The 24,931-nt window shown below is 37.4% G+C and overlaps 1 protein-coding gene across 3 annotated transcripts in view; it reads left to right on the top strand.

The window, feature by feature from the left end:
- The window catches only part of MSR1 (macrophage scavenger receptor 1), a 74,965-nt gene that overhangs the window by 26,571 nt on the left and 23,463 nt on the right, over positions 1-24,931 (top strand). For 2 of the 3 annotated variants that reach the window (XM_053578713.1, XM_053578714.1), the window contains exons 7-8: positions 3,710-3,790; positions 9,112-9,165. In XM_053578713.1, the coding sequence (XP_053434688.1) occupies positions 3,710-3,790; positions 9,112-9,165 (135 nt within the window). Of the gene's footprint in view, positions 1-3,709; positions 3,791-9,111; positions 9,166-19,590; positions 21,211-24,931 lie in introns of those variants that run through there. The other variant, XM_053578715.1, reaches the window with a different exon arrangement.

The raw sequence follows: 24,931 nt of genomic DNA, 5'->3' as shown, positions 1-24,931 counted from the left end.
GACCAAGGAATCTTGATTTCACTTGAGACCCTTTTGGGGGCCAATGTTAGAGTTATTTCCCCGTGACAACAATGCTTTGAAAAGGAACACTTCCTTCATTTCCTAAAGGAACCTTTTCATAGGCCACATAATGCGGTGTTTATGCCCAGTAGGATCAATGACAAGATTGCCTGACCTATAGGCCTGGGAGGGGCCACCTACCCCGTTTCCCCGAAAATAAGACATCCTCCGAAAATAAGACCTACTTACAGGAAAGATAAGACGTCCCCTGAAAATAAGACCTAGCGCATCTTTGGGAGCGCACCTTAAAATAAGACACTGTGCCTTGACAGAGAACTGAAGCTTTCTCTGACTTCAAAATTTTCACCATCAACCAGTGCCTCTTATTTTTTCTACATAGCCTGAAATTTCCAGCATTGGGATAAGGCTTCTAAAGGAGAAAATAAAGCCCATCTCAAATGTGGATATCGGAAAACAGGAACCATATTTTATTAATCTCTATATCCATATGTGTTTATATTCTATCCCACTGTTTTCTGCAGTCTGTGGCCCAGCAAGGGCTCTCCCTTCGGCTTCAACAAGAACAGAATCCCTAAATACACATGTCAGCAAGAAACTCTGCCAGCTGCAGGCTGCTGCTCTGTGCCTTAGTATTGAAAATGGGTTTCTTCTGGCGGTAACAAGTTGTGCTAATAAATCCAAAAATGTCAATGCTGACTGTATACATATCATTAAATAATACCAAATATAGACGTTGTCACAAAAAGCTGCTGAAAATAGTGATTATAGTACTGGGGAGGATGAGGGAGGGAAGCTAATATAAAACTGTTCATTACACATCAGGTACTTTTCTAAGTATTTTACATTTTTATTAATCATCTTTTAATCATCACATCAAACTGATGATGTAGAAATAAGTATTACACACATTTTACAGGTGCACAGGGAGGTTAAATGGTCAATCATCAGCTGGTAAGTGGCAAGGCTGGTTTTTCAACCCAGATGGGTATGACTGCAGGGTCAGTGCGTTTAACCAGTCTACTAGACCACAGAAAGAGAATTGAACAAAAGGGTAGGAACCCAGGCTGTGTAAATATTTGTCAGACCAGACTAGACACAAGTGATTTGATCTGTCTAGGTTTATGGCCCTGCCTCTATAAAATGATGGATTTGGAATGGATAAGGTAAGGTCTCTTGAAACTCTAAGCTCCCAAGGCTGGGATTCTGTGTGATTGTACCCATATTGCCTATGAGTTAGCAAAGATGCCAGATCCCTTCAACATGTCACATATGACTGTAGAGAATTAGCTAATTTCCACCTGAAAAACTCAGAAAATCTAGCCTACTGAAATAAAACTTAACGCTTGTATTTAGAAGCCACACTTTCAAACATCATTGAACATGCAAGTTACCTATCTCTATAGGCCGTATAAAGTCTGCTTAAACATTTAGAATAGAGGGCTAATGATCAACTATTTCTATGAAAGTATCCCATGTGCTTTTTTTATGGGTTTATTTGCTCGCCTAATTGAAAATATACATAATTCATAGTCAAACAACGATATTCTGAGTGTCACTGTGACATACCCAACAAGCCATCTGAGAGGCCTTTTCTGGTCCACCTGTCTCAAGCGTAGCTTAAGACACTATCTCCTTTATTTCCCAGTTTTTCTAAATTTAGAAGCTGCAAAATTATCTTCTTAATTTATCTGTTACCCTTCATGCCACGTCTCTCTCTTGTTTATCCACACTGGGAGATCTGTTTGAATAAGGATATTTTCTTTATTTCTTTACCCATCCCTCTTCCTCCTACTCTCCCTCCTCCTCCCCCAACTTGAACTGAATTGTGTTTTTCTTTCGTATGGGAGTGTATTAGTTTGTCTGCTGGCTTCATATTAGTATTGAGTACCCTGGATCCTTGCTTTTCCATTCTTGTGATACTTTACTAAGAAGAATGCATTTTTAACTCCGTCCAGGTTCATACATGCAGATGGAGATGTAAAGTCTCCATCTTTTTTTTTTTGTCTCCATCTATTTTTAATAGCTGAATAGTATTCCATGGTATCCATATACCACAGTTTATTAATCCATTCTTGGGTTGATGGGCGCTTAGGTTGTTTCCACATCTTGGGGATTGTAAATTGAGCAGCATTAAACACTCTAGTGCAAAGGCCTGGATAAGGACATTTTTAATTCCAGGAAATGTATAAAGACTGGCAAAATATGTGTGCTCAATATATATTTGTTGAATGAATGGAGAAAATAGTAAAATGGGGAGTTATTTGTGAGTAGAATTCTATAAAAACTCTGAAAAAGATGGGAGAATATATTCATTTTTTTTTTAATGACAGGATTTAGTATCAAATAAAAACTATTTGTAAATTTTAGCCACAGATCTCAATAACTACATGAATAGAGATATGGCCACTTTGTTTATATAATAAAGGAAGGTCTAAATACTAGGGTAATAGATCAGCTTGTCCTGAGAACAGATGTTAGGTCATTTTTAGGCTGTGAAATCCAGCTAATATATACTACAAAGTATAAATAGAGTTGAAATGTTCTGACTTTACTAATATTTCTAAACATAATTTATCATTTTTTTCCTTTGGATATCTGCTTAATTTCTGTTGAAATCAAAGTTTTATACTGAGTTGAATATATTTCTTAACTCTTTAGAATAATATACTTCTTTAAATGAGGGTTTCTTAGAGGATAGTTTGCCCAGGATCTATATGAATGAGCTTCAAGAAAGGATCTCTAATGAGTGAAATGTGGATAAGACCTACCTCCTGGAATTTGCAAACTGAAGGCAACACTCTAGAAGGCTGATACTGAGAAAAGAAGTATAATCGATGACTCATAATGGGCCTTCCCAAAGAGTCAATAAAAATTTCGATTAATGAGATCTTTGTACATTGATAAAGACACTTAAAACACAAACTATTTCACAGAGTGTAGCTCACACCACTGAACTCCAGAATAAAATATTTTATACTATAGGAATATAATATTTGCTTTTATATGCAGTTATTTTGTGATCACCATGGAAATATGGAGTATAGAATGGTCATTCTCAGTTTTCATGTAAGCATTCCTTGGATTTTTATAAGTATGTAACATATACTCATAAGTAAATCAGTGGGGTGTATGTGCGTGTGTGTGTGTGTGTGTGTGTGTGTAATGTTTGGGATTACAATAGAATTTGTAAAATCAGGTCCATGAAAGTAATACATTTCAGCGCTAGGACCTCGATTTTTTTAATAAACATCCTGATGCTTTTCATTGTCTGGGCTGGTTTTTTTTTCTATGGTACAGCTTAAGAATTCAATTCTCAGCTTATGCACATTTAAGTTACCATTTCAGCTACAGCAGAATCCTTCTATTTGATGTTTTCTGGTTGACTATATAAGCCTCAGGTTAAAACTCCATGTCTTATTTTTTCCTGTACTTTCAGTGCTGCTAACCATGTTATTTACTGACTATCTACAATATGCTGGATGCATGAATGTTTATACCTATTGCTTATATTATCTTCCAATGTCACATACGAAATTTTAGAAATGATACTATTCTTCTGCTGGAAGACTCACCTACTTCATGTTCATTTATAAAACCAGATAGTTTCATTAAACGCTCAAATATGTATAAAAAAATGAACTGTTATACACTTTTCTTTTCTCTCTTTTTTTTGTAATTAACCACGTAGGTCCTCCAGGTCTCAAAGGTGATCGAGGAGCAATTGGTTTTCCTGGAAGTCGAGGGTACCCAGGATCAACCGGCCGGCCAGGTATTAAGATAATGTGTATTTTCTTTATAGAACACACAAAAGTAACACCAGCTCATAAAAATACAGTAGGACCTCTCTAAGTTGACCACCCAAGGGACTGTAACAAACTGATCAACATAGGGCGGTGGTCAACATAAGGAACTGGGCCTCCTGTACTGATACGTACTTGTGGTACATGTCCAGTCTATGAAAATCAGGTCAACTTAAGGAGGTGGTCAATGTAGAGAGGCGGTCTACTATGGATGTTCTACCCTGTACGTGTATGTGTATGTACATGTATATATTTTTTAGTTCTTAGATAACAAATAATGGTCCTTATTATATGTATAGTAGCATTCACATGTAGTTTATATTGTGGGTTAAAACATTCTGAAACTGGGCGGCGCCTGTGGCTCAGTGAATAAGGCGCCGGCCCCATATACCGAGGGTGGTGGGTTCAAACCCAGCCCCGGCCAAACTGCAACAAAAAAATAGCTAGGCGTTGTGGCGGGTGCCTGTAGTCCCAGCTGCTTGGGAGGCTGAGGCAGGAGAATCACATAAGCCCAAGAGCTGGAGGTTGCTGTGAGTCCTGTGACGTCATGGCACTCTACCGAGGGTGGTAAAGTAAGACTTTGTCTCTACAAAAAAAAAAAATAAAAAATCATTCTGAAACTGATTTCTGCCCACCCAAGGAAAGTTTCCATGGCCCAAAGGAAAATAGTTAAAAAAAAAACACAGGCTTTATGAACTCTATATTGTCATAAATCATCACAAAGAACACTATCTAAGAAAAAATAGAGTGAAAAGGCTGGCAAAAAAAAATGAATGAAAAGTATGAATACTTCTTTTTTTTTTTTGCACTGTTTGGCCAGGGCTGGGTTTGAACCCACCACCTCTGGTATATGGGGCCGGCGCCTACTCCTTTGAGCCACAGGCGCCGCCCATATGAATACTTCTTTAACCTCCACTGGCCAAAGCCTGCAACGTTATAGTTAGCAAAATATAGAGAAGTCTGAAATCTAAGCCTTTACAAAATATACTGCCTGCTATTAGCTATTAGTGCTTAATAATCAACATTGTTTATGCTTTAAAATGTGCACATATGACAATATCATTTCTAGTGGCTATGCGGGGAACCCAAGCTTGAGTAGCAAGCTCTGCACAGTAATTTTAGAAGCAGATACACTTGTTGTTTCCTAATTTCAAAGTAAATTATCATTAAGAAATGAACGGCATAGCTGTGTTGTCATTGCAGCTACTCAGGAGGCTGAGGTGGGAAGATGACTTGAGCTCAGGATTGGAGAGACTACAGGGAGAGTATCTCCCAGAAATAGTCTCACAATGGCCTCTCTCCTAAAGTTCAATGAAAAGGATAATTTCGTAATGTCTATGCGAAGTATATAATCTTTGGTCACATATAATTGCCCCCAATGAATGAAAAATCATTCATTTTTGGCAATTAGACATTTGTCAAGGTGTTTTAAACTTGAAATCCGTGGTAACACGTAGTTATTCCACTTCCATTATTTTCTTTCCCCCCTTAGGGAGCGACATAACAGAGGATGGTACATATTTGAATCCTAGATTGAAATTCCGCTTTCCTATTCAGTCTCTTTCTGCCTCGGTTTGCTTATATACAAAACAAGGCTGATGCATATAAAAGAACTGACATTTTAGACATTCTGTAAAAATTAAAGAAATTAATAGATGTCTTAAATTGCCTCAAAAATGTCCTGTCACCTAGCATGGTTTCTATATATGTTGGTCTGCACAAGCTCTAGGTCTGTTTGTGCTCTCAGACTCCTGGAGTTCAGCAAACACTCACTGGTTAATTTACTTGGGAGAGCATTCTTTGGTTGATTCTCGCAGCCAGCACGGTTTAATGCAGTTTCACTGTGTGCTGCAGATAAACACAGCGCAGCTGCTGCCCTCAAGGAGCAGGGGCAGAACTATGTGTAAGCAATTAGCTATAATGTAATGTGGTGAAGAAGCCACATCTGTGAAGTTGGGCAAAATGCTAGGGGAGTAGAGAGTTTAGAGTGATTCATTCTATACTGCAAGAAAATGTATTACAGAGGAAGTAGTGTTAGTGTTGGTCTGAAGGATGTTTAGAGTTTCTTTAGGTTTGGATTTCTCGAGCTTTAGCAGATAACAGGATCTCTTGGAGGTCCTTATAAAACAGCTTGGTGAACTCTGCCCCAGAGTTCCTGATGTGATAGGTCTGGGATGGGGCTGGCTTCCTTCCCAGTTGGGAGTGTTGCTGCTGACCCAGAGACCACATTTCAGAACCACATCTTTAGCTGGAGAAAACGGGTGGAGAAGGAGAAACTTTCTAATAAGAAAAGCAAGGTAAGAAGTTAATTTCAAGAGCTATCCTTAGAATATTATTTTCTTTTTAAAAGAGTCAAATTTGGTAAAAATGTGAGCAGCAGTGCCTTGCCTGGTGCGACTTTAGTGATATTGCAGATGAACAGAAGGAATGATACAACTCCCTCCTCTGGGAGAGTCTACAGAAGGTGGTAAAGCTAGAAGTAAATCCGATAATTGCCACAGCGTAGCTGATGACAACCTACGCTGCGAAGGACTTCAAAACGTTACCAGATTTTGACATTCAAAACAGAGCACTTCCTGTTATTCGTCTGCTATTTTGTCTCCTGTTCTCCCTCCCTTCTACATGTATTAAGTGCACGTGATCTATAGGGGATACAATGCAGGGAAATACAATACAGGGAAATGAAAGGTGAGTGAGGCCGTCTATAGTTAATAAGACAGGAAAACATGGTAAGAGAAAGACTTCAGCATTTCTCCGGGCACAGCAGAGCTGGACAGTGGAGCACTTAGAAGATCTGGCATATTTACTTCAGAAAGTTTGGAGGATTTAATGGAAGTATAACCTCACACGTCTTCAAAATCCCTAGAGAACTTTGCTTAACAGCCAATTGGAGCTTCCAGCATGTAAACATCAAAATTCCATCCAGTCAACCTCTGAAGGGTATCCAAAGTCTGACGATTCCCAGAAAGGAGCGTTATGGTCATTTTTAGGAGTGTCTAAAACCATACATAATTCATTTGTTCAATAAACATTTGCTGAAAAATTTCTCCATATCATTCATGGAGATAGCCATAGATTTTTTTAAATATATGAGTCTGGAATTCAGAGCAGAGGCCAGAGATAAGTAGAAAGACTAAAGAGGGACTATCATCCTATTAATGTTACAAGTGAATAATGTTAAAATGATACAAATATTCATGTATATTTATTTATAAGGAGATAAGACATTTTATTTACCACCTCTAACAGAAAAAGTCATGGTGTATGAAAAAAAAGCAAAACAAAAAATAAAATGGATTTTCTATTCAGCATAGACTCCTACAGCTAAAAGAATATTAAGGGGATCTGTGTTCAGCTGTTTCTGAATTATCCAAGTATTTCTGTTCTCAAGTATCCAAGGCAAATGGCTGAATTAAAAGGCTTCCAAGAATAAGGCCTCATTTCGTTTTCTTTAATTTTGAATTGAACTTGTTAAAATTAGAACTAATCAGTTACACCGTTTTTAATCCCCCTCAACCAATTTTTAAAAACATCTTTAGATTTTTTCCTCTTGAACAATCTGAAAATTTGGAAAGGTTTGGGGTACTTTGTGCTAAAATTGATTTTTGCCAATTCAATAGTCCCAAAAAGGACTCAATCATAATTAAGAAGTGAATTTAGTGATATAAAGTATAATAGCATTATGCAAAAACAATCAGAGAATTAAAAGTGCTCTTCATTGTACTTGAATACGGAATGGTTGGCATTTCATTAAATCTTGAAAGTAAAATTTCAATTGGGAATAATTTATACCTTTTAAGTGCCTCGAGCCTTATGCTACTCATTACACATTACATTATTTAATTTCCTAAATTAGGGACCAGAATACTTCTCTAGAAGCTGCATAAAGATATATCTTCAAAATAAAACAAAATAAACTAGAGAAACCAAAAAATAAGTAAATACATATTAATAGTAAAATTAAAAACGTTTGTACTATAACAGTGATCTGAGATAAAAAAAAGTCCTTTTCTCTCATTTACTGAGAATAAAATCACAGAGAGAACAGATTCTAGCTAAGTTTTGGGAGATGAAGAGCAGAAATAATTGGAGCTGCCATCTCTCACGTGCATTGCGGATGGACAAGGTGCTTTAAGACCATTGTCGCTAATTTTCAAGGCAACTTGGCAGTGATGGAAGATATTATTTTTTCCTTTCATAGAAGAATAAACTTTGGGCTACAAGGTTTAAAGACTTGTCCTGAGCCACATACCCTAGCACATGGCAGAATAAAATAATTCAAAACAAGGATTTTTTAAATTGTTATTATTTCAAAGTTCATGATTTTTAAATGGCATCCTCTGAACTCTTGGATGCGAAGATGGAAGTCTTTGACTCGTTGGAGAGACTCAAAACCAAGCCTTTGATTTAGAGGCTGACAACACTAGGTTCAGCCCTGCATTTAGGGCAAGATGGTAATGACTTGCAAGGTGTCTCGTGACTGTTGGAAGAAGAATCAAGAGGCAAGAACAGCACCTTTTCATGAGATGAAATTGCCACTATTAATATCTCTTGTTGGTACTGAAGAACGCTCTCCTGCAGAACTCTTTTCAAATGGAACTATGGGTGAAGTTGCCCTTCATTAGCACAAGGTCCAGCAATGTTGCCACAGACTTTTGAAGCCCTGACCCTTGTATGAAATGCTACCAGTTCTCCCACACCCCTGTGCAAATGCAAGAGATTTCTCAAAACCAAAAGTGCCCAGCCTGAGGTTTGGATGCTGCAAGGTTCTTCCGACCTTCCCCATGACTGAGGTCGTCAGAATCTCAGCATTCCCAGAAATTCAGTTCATTGATAATCAGGTCCTTGGGATGCTCTACTTTCAAGAAATGCAAAGTAAGATAAACAAATTGTAAAGCAAATGGAAAATAACTAGGTGTGGGATGTGATGGAAGGCGCTAGGCTTCTGGGGATGGGAGGAAAACAGTCACAGAAAACAGTCACAGAAAGAGGAGGGGACAAATAAATAGAATACAAGCTCCTTACTTTTCAGCATTGCCTCTTTTAGGAAAACTGGAGGTTTGGTGTCCTCACAAGTAATTTGAAATAGCACATGACAGGGTTTCAAAAGTAATATCTATTAATCTATGAATATTATTATTGTTAACATTGACATTATTGTTACAGTTAAATACCTGTAGGCTGTAAAGCATTGATGTTTTAGATTACCTTGTTCCGTTCTATCTCCATTTAAACCAACATTGTGAATTGCCCTGGTTAAAAACATTTTTTTTTTTTGCTTTTTTTCAAGGAAATTCTGGACAAAAAGGCCAGAAGGGGGAAAAGGGGAGTGGAAGCACCTCAAGTAAGTTCATAGTTTTTTATTTCCTCTGTGCATTTTTTATAATATATAAGCTTGCAATGTTAGTTATCTGAGCTTGAGATAAATTTCGAGAACTTCAGTATTGATCCATGGAGATTCTATGAAAACCAACCACTGTTTTCTACAAACAAAGCATGCTAATTGGAGTAAAACAAATAGATCATATTATGCAACTCTTTCGATCTCATTATCCATTTGTGTTTTGTTTTTGTGATGAGCACTATTTGCTAAAAATTCCACACAGAAAATTGTTCAATTTTCAAGTCAATCTCTATTCACTGAGGGAAAATCAAGCTTATGAATAAAAACAATTACAGCCTCCTTACTTACCGAGCTAACTGAAACCTCACATGTAAGAATTTGGACAACTTAAGAATTTTGAAAGATTAACTCTGCTGTGGCTGGGATTTTTGGTTTTATTTTATTAAAAACTTTGGAAAGTGCTGCCCCATGCCTTAGATCTTTAAACCTGCAACCGAATTCGACATTAGGAATCTTTATCAGTAGAAGGCTGACCTCATGTTGCAATGAAAAAAATCTTTAAAGTGGGCTGGGCACCTGTGGCTAAATGGTTAGAGCACTGGCCCCGTGCGCTGGGGCTGGCAGATTCAAACCTGGCCTGGGCCTGCTAAACAAAAAAAAAAAAAAAAGAAAAGAAGAAGAAGAAGAAGAATCTTTAAATTGGATGGTAGTAGCAGCTAAATATTAGATGTCTTCAATTTGTCATGCCATGAGTAATTGGTGTGCCTTGCCTGATTGTATAACAATCAAATGGAATGGTTATAAAGAGGAATGAAGAATACCAGCTTGGCTTCTTATCCTGTTTCCCTGAAAATAAGACATCCTCCAAAAATAAGACCTACTTACAGGAAAGATAAGACGTCCCCTGAAAATAAGACCTAGTGCATCTTTGGGAGCACACCTTAAACTAAGACACTGTCTTATTTTCAGGGAAACAGGGTAGTATCAAATACAGGCTTCTCCTCCTATATTCCCAGTAGGAGCTACATGATATAAAGCATAAGACAACTCCATGTTTAAAAAAGAATCATATACATAAACATCCACTATCGTATGTTGTGCTTTTAGCTTTAGTTACTACTCCAATCATCTGTCTATACGCTATGTGTGTCTACGGGAATACTGACACACACAGAGGGGTCATTATCTTCACTCATTAGGACGAATCCCTTTATGTACCAAAATCTATCAGTTTCTAGTTGTAGTCATTATCTAAAAATGGACAGTACCGATTTCTCTTCCTGAGTAAAAATAATTATTTTAACCCAATACTGTGTATGGATGTCACATTTTGACGACTTGGGGTATGGTTGAGGATACCAGCCATTAAAGTAACCATTAGAATAGCCATGATACTTTCTTTTTTTAATGATTATTAGAATTTATATCAACAACACTGTAATTCAACAAATATTGGAGGGCGTACAGTCGTATTTTGATTTTTTTCTACCAAAAATATTTAATATGTCTATAACAGGTTCAATTAAGTAAAACAAATAAGGTAATCATGACTTTTAATAACTTCACTTTCAATGACTACCTAGAGAAAAGACATATTAGATAAATGCTTCCAAAATAAATTCGCAGTAAAGTTACATGGGAAGTAGAAATATACGTGTAAGAGGAAGACTTTTCATGATGAATTCCTTGTGGAAACCAGACCAGTGGAAGATTTGAGTACCTTGCTTATATTGATATTTTACAATTTTGTTTTAATCAGCAGCTGTATCCTTGTCAGTTTTGGTGTTTAAGCTTTATGTTTCAGCTTTGTTCATTTCAAAAAGTAGCCAATCTAGGCATGGAATACGCATTCCTTTTGTTTATACATAGCTATGAAAGATAGCACATTATGCAGTTGAAACATAATTATCCCCTTAGAATTCTTTTTTTATTATTATTGTTGGGGATTCATCGAGGGTACAAAGAACCAGGTTACCTTGATTGCATTGTTAGGTAAAGGCCCTCTTATAATTGTGCCCCACCCCCAAAAGGTGTGTTACACACCGTGACCCCTCCATTCCCCTCCCTCCCTCTAACACAGGGTATTATACTGTGTGTCTCCTGAGGGCTGTAGTTAGTTAATGGCTAACACTGTTGTTCTCATGATATTCAGATAATAGAAACATGTGTGTGTCTTTTCTCATTTGTGTCATTTTATTGTTTAACGTGGTCACTTTTGTCTGCTGTAAACTTTTTTTGCCACTTATTTCCCTTTTTTCTCCTTTTCACTCTATTTTTGGTTAAGATCCTCTTGTAAGTTTTTCTTCCCTATCTTTAGGGGTATCTTTATCGCTACCCTTATTCTTATCTTTTGTTTTCTTTATCTCCTTTTCCTGAGGCTTCCTCTGAGCTTCTACACACTGTCTATAGTCAAATGTGGCAAGAAGAAAACTTCTCTATTTTTAGTCTGTAAACAGAACACCCACACTGTCTTCTGTTACCAGAGGTTATCAAATGCTTTGAATCTATTTTTTCGGATATGTTCAAAATGTTTTTGGTTAGATTTTTTCATGGCTATTTTGGTATTTATGAGCCAATTTCTTTTTTATTCCCCATATTAGTAAGAGAGATGTTTCTGTGTAAAAGCATATTTAGTCTCTGAATTCCCCTTCATGCCTTCTCCATGTAAAGTATAAAATTCCCCTTAATGCCCTCTCTGTGTAAAGTATAAAACAACTCCATGTTTAAAAAAGAATCCTATACACAGGGTGGCACCTGTGGCTCAGTGAGTAGGGCTCCAGCCCCATATACCGAGGGTGGCGGGTTCAAACCCAGCCCCGGCTGAACTGCAACCAAAAAATAGCTGGGCATTGTGGAGGGCGCCTGTAGTCCCAGCTGCTCGGGAGGCTGAGGCAGGAGAATCGCGGAAGCCCAAGAGGTTGGAGGTTGCTGTGAGTCCTGTGACACCATGGCACTCTACCGAGGGTGGTAAAGTGAGAATCTGTCTCTACAAAAAAAAAAAAAAAAAAATCCTGTACATAAACATCCACTACAGTATGTTGTATTTTTTGCTTTAGTTAGTATTCCAGTCATCGGTCCACATCATTACATAGGCCTCTAATTCTTTTTCTTCAATAATTATGCATTATTATTCCATTACACAGCTGTACCAAGATTACCATAATATAGTCATTCAATCCTCTAGTCCTAAACACTTAATGATTTTTGTTTACTTTGGTTTGGCTTTAATAAACAAGGCTACATTCATCATTCCCATGTGTGATCTTGTGGGAATACTTTATTTAATAGAGAATTTGCTGCAAGTAGAATCAATAGTTCAAAGGTTATATACATTTGACAAATTGATGAATTCTCATAAATGGCTCTAACAAAGGCTGTACCAACTATATGGCCAATTTCCCACATTTTTAAATTAATTTTGATATATGAAATTGTTATTGATTTATTTTAATAGATTTTAAAATGTTTTTCAGGCATGATTTATATATAATACCAATAATCATCAATTGCCTCTTTTACATATGTGTCAGGACCAGGGCAGCTCCCTGGGCCCTTTTAAGGTCAGTGGGGTTGGGCAAGACACCTTCTGGTATTTTCTCATTAAAAGGCCCTTCAGGTTGTACAAGTCACCAGCACAACTGACTTTCAAGATCCTTTTGTGGCTCCTCCAAATGACCTTGGTTCCTATGACATCCCCGACTTCCACATGAACTTCCTCTCCTGGTCCTTGGTACTATTTAGACCTCTCTTTACTCCAGTTACCCCACCTTCACCCTGATCCCCTAGCACCATCTGCTGCTCTAACCCGTCCTCAGATACCAAGCAGGAGCTCTCTTCTACCCTCCCACCTAGACTCTTGCTGAACCCAGTTTAATCCATTGGGTTCTAGGATAAATCTCATGGGCACTTATGAGATGTGGGTTCTTTATATTCAAAACATTGTTCACAACCAGGGATAGGAAAGACATAGAAGAAAATACACTCATTCAATCATTTCTTCACTCATTCATTTAGCATGTTCATTTTGTTAACACCATGAGATAGATATAACAGCTAATAAGATAAATTCTGTCCCTGACCTTACAAAGTGATTGTCCCTGAGAAACCTATAAGGATAAAATAAAATAATAAATAAAAAAGGCAATTATAATATATCAAAGTTATATGGTGGGAAGAACATGACTGGATAGATAGTCAGAGGAGATGAAGATTTTTGAATTTCTTAGAATATTTTTTAAAATTAATTTTGATTTATTTACTTAGTTTACTTTTTCATGTTATTCTCCAAATTTTGGAGCTTACCTTTTCCTCTTATTCTCTAAATTACAGCATATTTTCTTTTTTAATTTCCAAAAGAGGTAAAGTAGAGCTTGAACGGTATATTTAAAACATTGAAACCAAACACAAAACTTGTTTTCTTATATTACTTGGCTATTTCAAACAAAAACATCTTGAGCGCTTAAAACATAACGCTGATTTCTTTTGATTCCAAAAAGCTCTTTGCATGTGATGCTTTAAGAATCTATATATACCCCAAAGAAAAAGAAATACTTCAGTAGAACTGATGCTGGAATTTTGCTCTTCAGTAGGTCCTTGGTCTTGGGGATTCAAAGAATGAACCCAAGAACCACAGATCAGTGGTAAGAAAGGACTTTTATTAGAAGTTAGAAAGGAATACAGAAGAAGTAAAAAGCACCAGGGCTTCTAGAAGGGGGAAAGACCTGAAGAACTCCCTTGGGAGTCTCCACATAGGCTCTTTTATCTAGGGGTCTTGCCAGGGGTCCTCAAACTGCGGCCCGTGGGCCACATGAGGTGGTGTGATTTTATTTGTTCCCATTTTGTTTTTTTACTTCAAAATAAGATATGTGCAGTGTGCATAGGAATTTGTTCATAGTTTTTTTTTTAAACTATAGTCCAGCCCTCCAACGGTCGGAGGGACAGTGAACTGGCCTCCTGTTTAAAAAGTTTGAGGATCTCTGGCTAGTAGTTGGTCCTTTACAGTCTTTGTCCCTGAGAAAGGATTAGGGTGTGTGCTCCTACCCAAAAAACCATCACAGGCTGCTTTGTTCATGATCTTATCAGAGCCCAGAGGGTGTGTCCTGAAAAAGGCAGTCTGCTTGTGCCTGGAAAGGGGGTCTGACCTCTGAGCTCACCTGGGCCTAGAGATTGGGGGGCTCCCTGTCTAGCCCTGAGTGGTGGAATCCTGTATCAGAACTACAGATATTTTATGTAGGTGAAGAAAGAGAAGGAAATGAGCAAAGAGAAAAATAAGAAAAGACAGACAGAAAAGGAAAAGGAAGAATGTGGGGTTCTGTGTTATTCTGAGTTTTTATTTACTGATTAAAAGACTGTTTTTGCAATTCTTCTCTCCTTTAACTTTGCACCATTAAATTTCTAGTAGAATTCTGAGTAGGGCGCCTGTGGGCGTCTCACCATTCCCCCTTCCTCCCCTGTAAAATAGACATGTTAACTCCCACCTGACAGGGGTGCTGTGAGGATGAAATGAGACACTGTGTGTGAAGCCGCTCTGTTAAACTATAAAATACTGTAAGGATGTAAGGGATGGTTGCCAGTGGTCTTCCCAAACTGGAACCTCTGCTCCTTGCTGGTAGAATACAGATATTGTAAATCTGTAATCAGAACACGAGTGAGAGCAAAATGAAAATGCAAGAAGCCAAATAAATGTCCTGGACAAAAAGAGAGATGCTGGAAGAAAAGAGAAGACTTTATATTAGACAGAGCCATGCAAGTGTGACCAGAGCACAAATCAGTGAGTTTGTCAGAGCTGAGCACAAGAGCTTTAGTTATAAATAAAAGAAGCCACTGAACAGAGTGCATACCAGAGGCCAGAAGCTGTCAACAGAGGTCAGAACAAAATGTCACACTAATAAAACACGAGTGCAGTCTCCGAAGGACATAGCACGAGCCCAAGACACTGCTGATGAGAAAGTTCCAAGAAGGGTTGAAACAAATTAAAATTGTCAGAGGTACTCTGGGTTTATGTCTACACGACACTAAAATCTCCAGGGAGGCAAAAAAAGGGAAGGAGGAATTAGCCAGTCTTTTAGATAGTCTTGAATATTAGGAAGCTAACAACTTTGAATAGGTAGTTAATGCAAACATCTAGAGATAAGTTGAATCCTTTGCCAAGGATTTAATTTGATGTGACTTCCTGTTTCACTCTGCACTGGAGACCAGGTAGACCCAGGGGAAACTATTCAGCAGACTTTTGTTCACATTGGCCACAGAAAAACCCTGATCCCAGAGATTCTGGGAGGTAATTCCAGTGGATTTAGCTCCCTAGATTGCTCAGTGTGAAATACTAATCCAAACTTTCCAATTTAGGGGAGAAAGGATTCTTTACTCTCTATTGGCAAAAATAGACGGTGAAAGCCCAGGTCAATCGCACCAATTACAGCAACTTTAATAATGAATAATGGTGGCCAGGCTGGTGGCTCACACTTATAATCCTAGCACTTGAGAGGCTGAGGTAGTGGATAGCCTGAGCTCATGGGCTGGAGAGCAACCTGAGCCAGAGACCTCGTCTCTAAAAATAGAGGATTGTTGTGGTGGGCGCCAGTATCTGGGAGGCTGAGGCAAGAGAATCGCTTGAGCCCAAGAGTTTAAGGTTGCTATGAGCTATGATGTCATGGCCCTCTACCAAGGGCAACAAAGTGAGACTCTGTCTCCATAAAATAATAATAATAATAATGAATAACGGAGAGAGGTCTGCACCAAGCTTCAAGGGTGTTCAACAGACCGTCTACTGTGTTCTCACCCAAACTCGAAAGAGTGTGTTTCACTCAAGCAGAATTCCTACCATTCAGTTAAACACTTGTGTGAGAATCTGTCCTAAATATCCTAGTTGCCAATGTGTGGTCTGGTAGTATTTCTTGCCAAGATTTGCTCATGTCCAGTGAGACTATAACTAAAATGTGAATTTTGAATTATCATCTTATTTTGAACCTCATATAATGAATTTTAAAAATCGATTTTTATTTCATTTGATTTCTACTGAGGACTCAACTCAATCTTAAATGAAAATTGGTTTTCCCCAAAGTATTCCATTGATCACAGTCAAACCTCCTTCTCTAATCACCAAATAATTCTGATAATAAACATTTAGAGAATCTTGTTGCATGACAGGTGCTTTTGATGCATTATTCCACCTAATCTTCAGAAGAGACTCTGGGGGAAGCACTATCATTATCCCCATTTTATGGATTAGAAACTGAGGCTTACTGCTAATTAGTGAAAGAACAGAGACTCAAAGCCAGGTCTATCACTCACCAAAGTCCCTATAACTCCATTCAATATTCCCCATATTCCTGTGCTACTTTTACATATTTATAAAATACCACAAACATGTAGTAATGTGTAGTGTGAAGGGGGTGGAAGGAGGGCAGGAGAGAAAGAGAGAGAAAGGTAGGAAGGAGAAAAAGAGAGATTTGTAATGAACAGAATAAGTAGGCTTTCTACAATGGACCTAATAATTTGAAGACTTGATAAGAAGATAGAACATTCTTACAGCAGACCAAATTCCAAATAAGCATTCTCAATTAATCAGTATTTGCTTATACTTCCACCTTCATAACTACTCCAGCAACTGCCTCCAAGCTCTCCCTGAAGCACATTACTCAGAAACATAGACTTCCTGGAATACTCACAGAGCTTCCATTATCACTAATGAGCAGTTACTTATGAGCACCTGGGGAAGAGCTACCTGTTAACGTTCAATCTTTATTTTGGTAACTGGATCAGCTTCATTTTTTTAATCTTATCTCTTTTTTTAACTCAACAATGTACTTTCTCAGTAGCTCTAGTTAGGAGTTAGCAGAGCTGAAAACACCTAAGCAGTGATGGCTCTTAGGTAACTTAGATCAATAGTGCACATTCTCGATAGTTACGTGGTGTTCAAAGCTTTCTGTGATTCCACAAATTGTTGTTTGCAAGCATTCCACGTTCCATTAACACAATTGATTAATAGCGTATGTAACTAACACAGGCATACTTCAGAAATATTGTGGGTAGGGTTCCAGACCATGGCAATCAAGAGAACGTCACAATTAAGCAAGTCACACAAAATGTTTGATTTCTCAGTGCATACAAAGTGTAGTCTATTAAGTGTGAAATAGTATGGCATTTTTTAAAAGAAGTAATGTATCTACCTTAGTATTGTAAGAGTTTATTGCTAAATATGTTCACAATCACATGAGCTTTCACAGAGCTATGATATTCTTGCTGGTGGAGCTTGAGGTTGATGGCTGCTGACTGATTATCACTGTGGTTTCTGAAGATTGGGGTGACTGTGGCAGTTTCCAAAATAAGACAAAGTTTGCCACAGTGATTGGCTCTTCCATTCACAAAAGATTTCTGTGTAGTAGGATATTCCGTTTCATAGATAGATCTTCTTTCAAAATTGGAATCAATTCTCTCCAGACCTGCTGCTGCTTTATCATCTAAGTTCATGGAATATTAGAAATCCTTTGTTGTCACTTCAACAATGTTCACAGCATGTATACCAGGAGTGGTTTCCATCTCAAGAAACCACTTTCTTTGCTCATGCATAAGAAACAACTCCTCATCCATTCAAGTTTAGTAATGAGAGTGCAGTAATTTGGTTATTCACATATCTTGAGGCTCCACTTCTAATTCTAGTTCTTTTGCTATTTCTACTATACCTGCAGTGACTTCTTCCACTAAAATCTTGCACCCCTCAAAGTCATCTCAAAGGGCTGGTATAAACTTATTTCAAATTCTAGTTAATGTCGATATTTTTACCTTTCCCCATGAGTCATAAATCCTCATAATGACTACTAAAATGGTGAATCATTTCCAGAAGGTTCTCAATTGACTTTTCCCAGATCCATCAGAGGAATCACTATATCTATGGCAGTTTTAGCCTTACAAAATAAATTTCAAATGTAATAAAAAAGTTGAAATTACTCCTTGATCAATGGTGTGTTAATAGGTGTGACAGCAATATTCATATCCCTTCGTAGTCCCATCAGAGTTCTTTAGTTACCAGGTACATTTTCAGTGAGGAGTCATATTTTGAAAGAAATCTTTTTTTCTAAGCAGTAGGCCTTGATCATGGGATCAAAATATTCACTGAACTATGCTGTGAAGACATAAGCTTTTATACAGGCTTTTTTGTTTCATTTATGGAACATAGGCAGAGTGGATTTAGTACCATTCTTAAGGGCCCTAGGGTTTCCAGAATGACAAATGAGTATTTGCTTCAACATGAAGTCATCATCTGCATTACCCCTAACAAAAGAGTCAACCTATTCATAAAAGCTTTGAAGTCAGGCATTGACTTCAAGCTGTGAAAGTCTTTGATAGAATCTTTTTCCAGTAGAGGGCTGTTTCATAAGCATTGAAATCTATTCTTTAATGTAGCCATTTACATCAGTTGCCATAGCTAGATCATCTGGTTAACTTGCTTCAGCTTCTACATTACTATGTGTTCCTTCAGCTTGCATTTCTATATTATGGAGATGGCTTCTTTCCTTTTTTTTGTTTTTTGGCCAAGACCAGGTTTGAACCTGCCACCTCCAGTATATGGGGCCCATACCCTACTCCTTGAGCTACAGGCACCACCCAAGATGGCTTCTTTCTTTAAATCTCATGAATCAACCTCTGCTAGCTTCCACCTTTTCTCTTGCAGTTTCCTCACCTCTCTTATACTTCAGATAATTGAAGAGGGGTAGGGTCTTGGTCTAGATTAACCTTGGCTTAAGGAAACGTTGTGAGTGGTTGGTTGATCATCTATCCGGACCACTAACTAAAACTTTCTCCATATCAGCAACAAGGCTGTTTGTTTTGTTATCAATTGTTTATTAACCAGAGTATCACTTTTAATTGCCTTCAAAACTTTTACTTGCATTTACAACTTCACTAAAAGTTTCACACAAGAGGCCTATCTTTCAGCCTATGTTTGCTTTTCATGTGCTGTCTTCACTGAGCTTAAGTAATTTCTAGCTTTTAATGTAAAGTGAGGGGCATGTGACTTTTCCTTCCACTTGAACACTTAGGAGCCCTTGTAGGGTTAAAAATTAATCTAATTTCAATATTATTGTGTCTCAAAGAATAGGGAGGCCATGAGGAGAGGGAGAGAGACAGATGGGGAAATGGCCAGATGGTGGAGCAGTCAGAATGCACACAACATTAATCAAATAACTTTGCTGTCCATAAAACCATATCCATAAATTTTACAAAATTTATTGACATGGTTTTTGGTCCCCGAGACAATTTCAATAGGAATATCAAAGATCACTGATCAACATAACAAATGGTGTTATTTGGTCTTCAAAAAGTTCATGGAAAATGAGTATTACATGTATGAAACAACTATGCATGGATTTGAAAAATTTTTTGCACTAATGTAAACTTGTACTAACATGTTATAATATATCTGAACAGGATATAGTTTGAGGCACTAAAGAGTCCTTATCAGAGCAACATGAATTCTGCTAAAATTAAAGAAGAACAAACACCAAATTTATGATGAAGCTTGCTGGAAGAATGGTAAAATCATCAATGCTTTATGAAAAGCTTATGTGGACAATGACCAAAATTAGCAGTTTACAGATAGATAACTCATTTTAAGGAAGGATAAAGTGATGTTAAAGATGAAGTCAACAGCAACAGATTATCCACATCAACTTGTCAAGAAAAAATTCATCTTGTTTGTGCTCTAATTGAAGAGGACCAAAAATTAATAGCAAAAACCATAGCCGACATCATAGACATCTCAAGTGGTTCAGCTTACACAATTCTGATGGAAAAAGTTGAGCAAATTTTCCTCTTGGTGAGTGCCAAAATCATTGTATCCAGATTAGCTGGAGGCCAAAGCAGAGCTTTCAATGGAAATTTTAAATAACTGGGATCAAGAACCGAAAGCATTTCTTTGAAGAATTGTGACCAGAGATAAAACATAGCTTTACTTGTACTATCCTGAAGACAAAACATAATAAAGGCATGACTACCAAGAGGGGGACATGGTCCAGTCAAAGCAAAAGGAGTCCTGTCGAGAACAAAAGTCATGGTGACTGTTTTTGAATGCTCAAGGTATTTTGCCTGTTGGCTTTCTGGAGAGCCAAACAATGATAACATCTACTTATTATGGAGAGTGTTTTGAGAAAGGTAGGAAAAGCCCGCAAATCTTTAGCAGAAAAACACCTGTGAAAGCGTCATCAGAGCGTTTTTTCAGCCAATGTTCCTGCTCATTTCTCACATCACACAAGGGCAATGTTGTGAGAGTATTAATGGGAAATTATGATCCACCTGCCAGTCCTAATTTAGTTTCTTCTGACCTCATTTTGTTTCCTATTCTTAAAAAAATCTTTAAAGCTCCCATTTTTCTTCAGTAAATAATGTAAAACAAAGGTAGCATTGACTCAGTGAAATGCCCAGGACTTTGGATATGAACTGAAGGATGGATATCATCCCATTAACAAAAAGTGTGTTAACCTTGTTGGAGCTTATGTTGAGAAATAAAATTTTATTTTTAATTTTTCCCCAAACTCTTTGAAATCTGTTTGTATGATAATGAAAAAGTCGGAAATGCTGTGAGAATTTCCAAAATACGAGGCAGGGATTCAAAGTGATCACAAATGTTGGAAAAATGGCACTGACAGATGTGCTGGATACCGGGTGCCATATGCCTTGTAATTTCCAACAGAGATTTCAATCAGTTATGGAGCTCGTGGTTAGCACATGTCCATATAGTCCCCGTCTCTACTCATACTCACAGCCTAACCCTCACCCTGAGGATGTAGAGCAGTTAAGTAAACTTTGTAAAATCACACAATTTGTTTATATGTGGTAGGTCCAGAGTTTCAATCTTGGTTTATCTGATTTTAAATTCCAACAGTTAGGGATAAAATATTGCATCTTACCCCGACTTGCCCCCTCAAACCAATTAAAGTACATTTGTGAAATAAACTAACCCTTGCCACATTCCTATCAGAGAATTACAAAAGGTGCTATAACAAAGCAAGAAATTAAAGTGAAAACAGGGAGAATAGCGTGATCAAAGTCATAAACCATTTTTGTAGCACAGCTGAGACTAGTGCTTTGGTCTCCTGGCTTCTAGTCTAGAGACATAGCTTGTTTTATGACATTAATTCCTGCCCCTTCTCTGATGAGTAAGAACTGGGACCTCCCTTGCCAGAAGGCATTTGTGCCTCAACCTAACTAAAGGCCTATGTGTTGAGGTAATACCATTTTTACTTATTAGATCATAAGTATTAGATCATTTTTACTTATTTTTATTAGATCATAACTGTGTACTTTACTGCATTTATGGGGTATGATGTGCTGATTTTATATACAATTTGGAATGTTTACATCAAACTGGTTAACATATCATTCACCTTGCTTATTTAATTGTTGGGTTTAGACATTTATACTCTACTATTAATATATTTGACATATACACTTGCAATATGCACAGTAGGTGAAGTTCCACTGATTACCCTCCCTCCACCCGTTCCACTACCCCCACTTTGGCCTCTTCTTCTCTCCTTTCTGGGCTATAATTTTGTTTTATCTTTCATATGAAAGCGTGGGTGATGTTATATTGATTTCATAATAGTATTGAGTACTGTCGGGTATTTTTTTTGTAAGATTACCCTACATAACAAAATCCCAAAACTACAGATGTTGGTAATATCATTTTTAACAGTTTTTTCCTGTTTCTTTTTCTCTGTCCTTACTCAAACAAAGTATGTCATTCTGTATTCTTTTCTTGTTCCTAAAAAGATTATCTACTTTGAGTACAATAAAATCATCAGGGTTTAAGCTAAGCAAATAGAACCAATGTTTTGTGGAAGAGAGAGTTAGATTTGCTGGATTTTTGAGTCTTCAAGTGATCTGTCCCGAAATACTTCTAGGCACTGCTATTGGACATGAATTACGATCTCTCCTGTCAGGTGCAGATGTAATGAAGACTGTAGACTCTATTGTCTTCTACCAATCGCAGTAAGTCAGTGTGGTCGCAGCTGCAGAGACCTGCACAGTTATGAGCACAAGCAAAATATAGCACACAATGTCATGGAGAATGAATGTTGACTTTCGATTACCTCCAACTTCAAGTCAAGGTTCAAGCACTCAGTTATCTTGGAAAATTATATTCTTTTCATAAAGAGTCAGAGAATTCTGTACTGAGTTCTTTGCCCTGCCAATAACTGGGCAGATTAAACTTTAATGGGTCAAATTTAGGACATTTTTCTCTGTAAGAGCCACATCTCGAATCCCCTACCATCTATATAATTTCACAAGCTCCCAGAATAACTTTCAAAATAAATTATAATTAATAATTCTATTATTACTGTTTGTAGAATACTTCACAGTTTAAAATACATTTTTTCACATATTGTCACATTTGAAACCTCAGTCCCAGGAGGGAGGTGTTATATTTATTTTATAAATGAACAAATGAGGGAGCAAAGAGATTAGATCATTTATCACTGTCTCGACAGCTCCTGAGGAGGGATGCTAGGACTTTTACAAGGTCTGGCAAAGGCCTACATTTCCAGAAATCAGAAAGAACAGCAAAAGAATTTATGCTATTTCATGATGGAAGCTTTCTAAATGAGCTCTGTTCAGTATCTTAATGGATAATTTGATTATTTTTGCATCCCAGGGTTTTAAGTGGAAAACCAAATTGTAAATACTGCTACACAAGTAAAATTCTCCTTTATAAAGTTTTAAAAGTTCTTTCTAAGTAAATCTAGAACTTGAGTAATTTTATAAAGTAATAAAATATTAAATAATAACAAAAAATGGCTCTAAAGGGACAGCAAATATCCTAATAGAGGAACACTCTCATCGAAGGCAACAGTATGCTCCTTGAAATGCAAATGTTTTTCTTTAATTGGCAATTTGGAAATCCAGAGGTGGGCCCAGCACTGTAGCTCATGATACTCTGAAGGGAACTGTGTGCTGACACGCTCTGCTTTTGTCTCCTTCGACTTTATTTTTTTTTTCTCCCACAGAGACTTATTCTTAGCAATCACTTCCCTCTAGAGATCTATACAACAAGGGAGTATTATTCATTTCAAACTCAAAGTTCTTCTTTCATCTTATATATTTACCATTTCTTTTAACAAGATTATCTTGAAGTCCTATCTAATGATTCAATTCCAAACCGACCAATGAAATACAAGAAATAATGACCATCTTCTACTTTTTAATTTTCATGCATTGAAGTAATTAACATTTACTCATAATTAGGTTAGACTTACACATTATCATCTGACTTAGTATTGTTTATTTGAAGCAACAAATTTGTAATCTTTATTTTAGTTGTTCAGTACTTGAACTGTAAGTGTTCAGTATGATCATGCTCACTAACCAATTTTCAGCATAACCAAAATAGCTACCACCCTACTATTCTGCAGTCTTCCAATTTAGGGGGTCATTTGGTTCTTTAACATGGAAATAAAATTGAGCACTAACCGGATGTTCTCAGGCCATTCTGGTACCTCCTAAGTACAACACATTAAGGAAAGTAGAAAACAATTACATTCTCCTATATCTTACTCAATTCTTGATCACCTCTCTGGTTTAACGGTGTTTCCCAAGATTGACATCCACCCGGAACCTCAGAAGGGGGCCTAATTTGGAAGTAAGGTTGTTGCAGATGTCATTAAGGTAAAATGACATTACACTGGATTACGGCATGCCCTAATACCTGTAAGAAGAGAAAAGCAGTCAGACAGAAGAAAGGAAACCACCTACGACAGAGGCAGAGATGAGTCATGTGGGTGTAAGTCCAGTGATGCCAAGAACTGCTGTGAGCCACCAGAAGCTAGAAAAAGGCAAGGAAGGAATCTTCCCCAGAGCCTTCAGAGGGTGCACGACCTTGTTGACATCTTGATTTCTGACTTCTGGGCTCTGGAACTTGGAGAAAATTAGTTTCTTTTGTAAACCACATGGTTCATGATAACTGTTATGGCAAAAAGCCCTCAGAATGGGAGAAGATGTTTGCAGGTTATGTTTTCGACAAAGGTTTAATAACCAGAATCCACAGAGAACGCAAAATGTATAAGCAAGAAAGGAACAAGTGATCCCATCACAGGCTGGGCAAGGGACTTGAAGAGAAACTTCTCTGAAGAAAAGACACATGGCCTATGGACATATGAAAAAATGCTCATCATCCTTAATCATCAGAGAAATGCAAATCAAAACTACTTTGAGATATCATTTAACTCCAGTAAGATTAGCCCGTATCACAAAATCCCAAGACCAGAGATGTTGGCGTGGGTGTGGAGAAAAGGGAACACTTCTACACTGCTGGTGGGAATGCAAATCAATACATTCCTTTTGGAAAGATGTTTGGAGAACACTTAGAGATCTAAAAATAGATCTGCCATTCAATCCTATAATTCCTCTATTAGGTATATACCCAGAAGAACAAAAATCACATCATAACAAAGATATTTGTACCAGAATGTTTATTGCAGCCCAATTCATAATTGCTAAGTTATGGAAAAAGCCCAAGTGCCCATCAATACACGAATGGATTAATAAATTGTGGTATATGTACACCGTGGATTATGCAGCCTTAAAGAAAGATGGAGACTTTACCTCTTTCATGTTTACATGGATGGAGCTGGAACATATTTTTCTTAGTAAAGTATCTCAAGAATGGAAGAAAAAGTATCCAATGTACTCAGCCCTACTATGAAACTAATTTATGGCTTTCATATGAAAGCTATAACCCAGTTATAACCTAAGAATATGGGGAAGGGGAAGA

Source organism: Nycticebus coucang, chromosome 24 (assembly GCF_027406575.1).
Source record: "Nycticebus coucang isolate mNycCou1 chromosome 24, mNycCou1.pri, whole genome shotgun sequence".
NCBI lineage: Eukaryota > Metazoa > Chordata > Mammalia > Primates > Lorisidae > Nycticebus > Nycticebus coucang.
The sequence above is the reverse complement of the archived record's forward strand: the minus strand, read 5'-3'. Positions and strand labels throughout refer to the sequence as shown.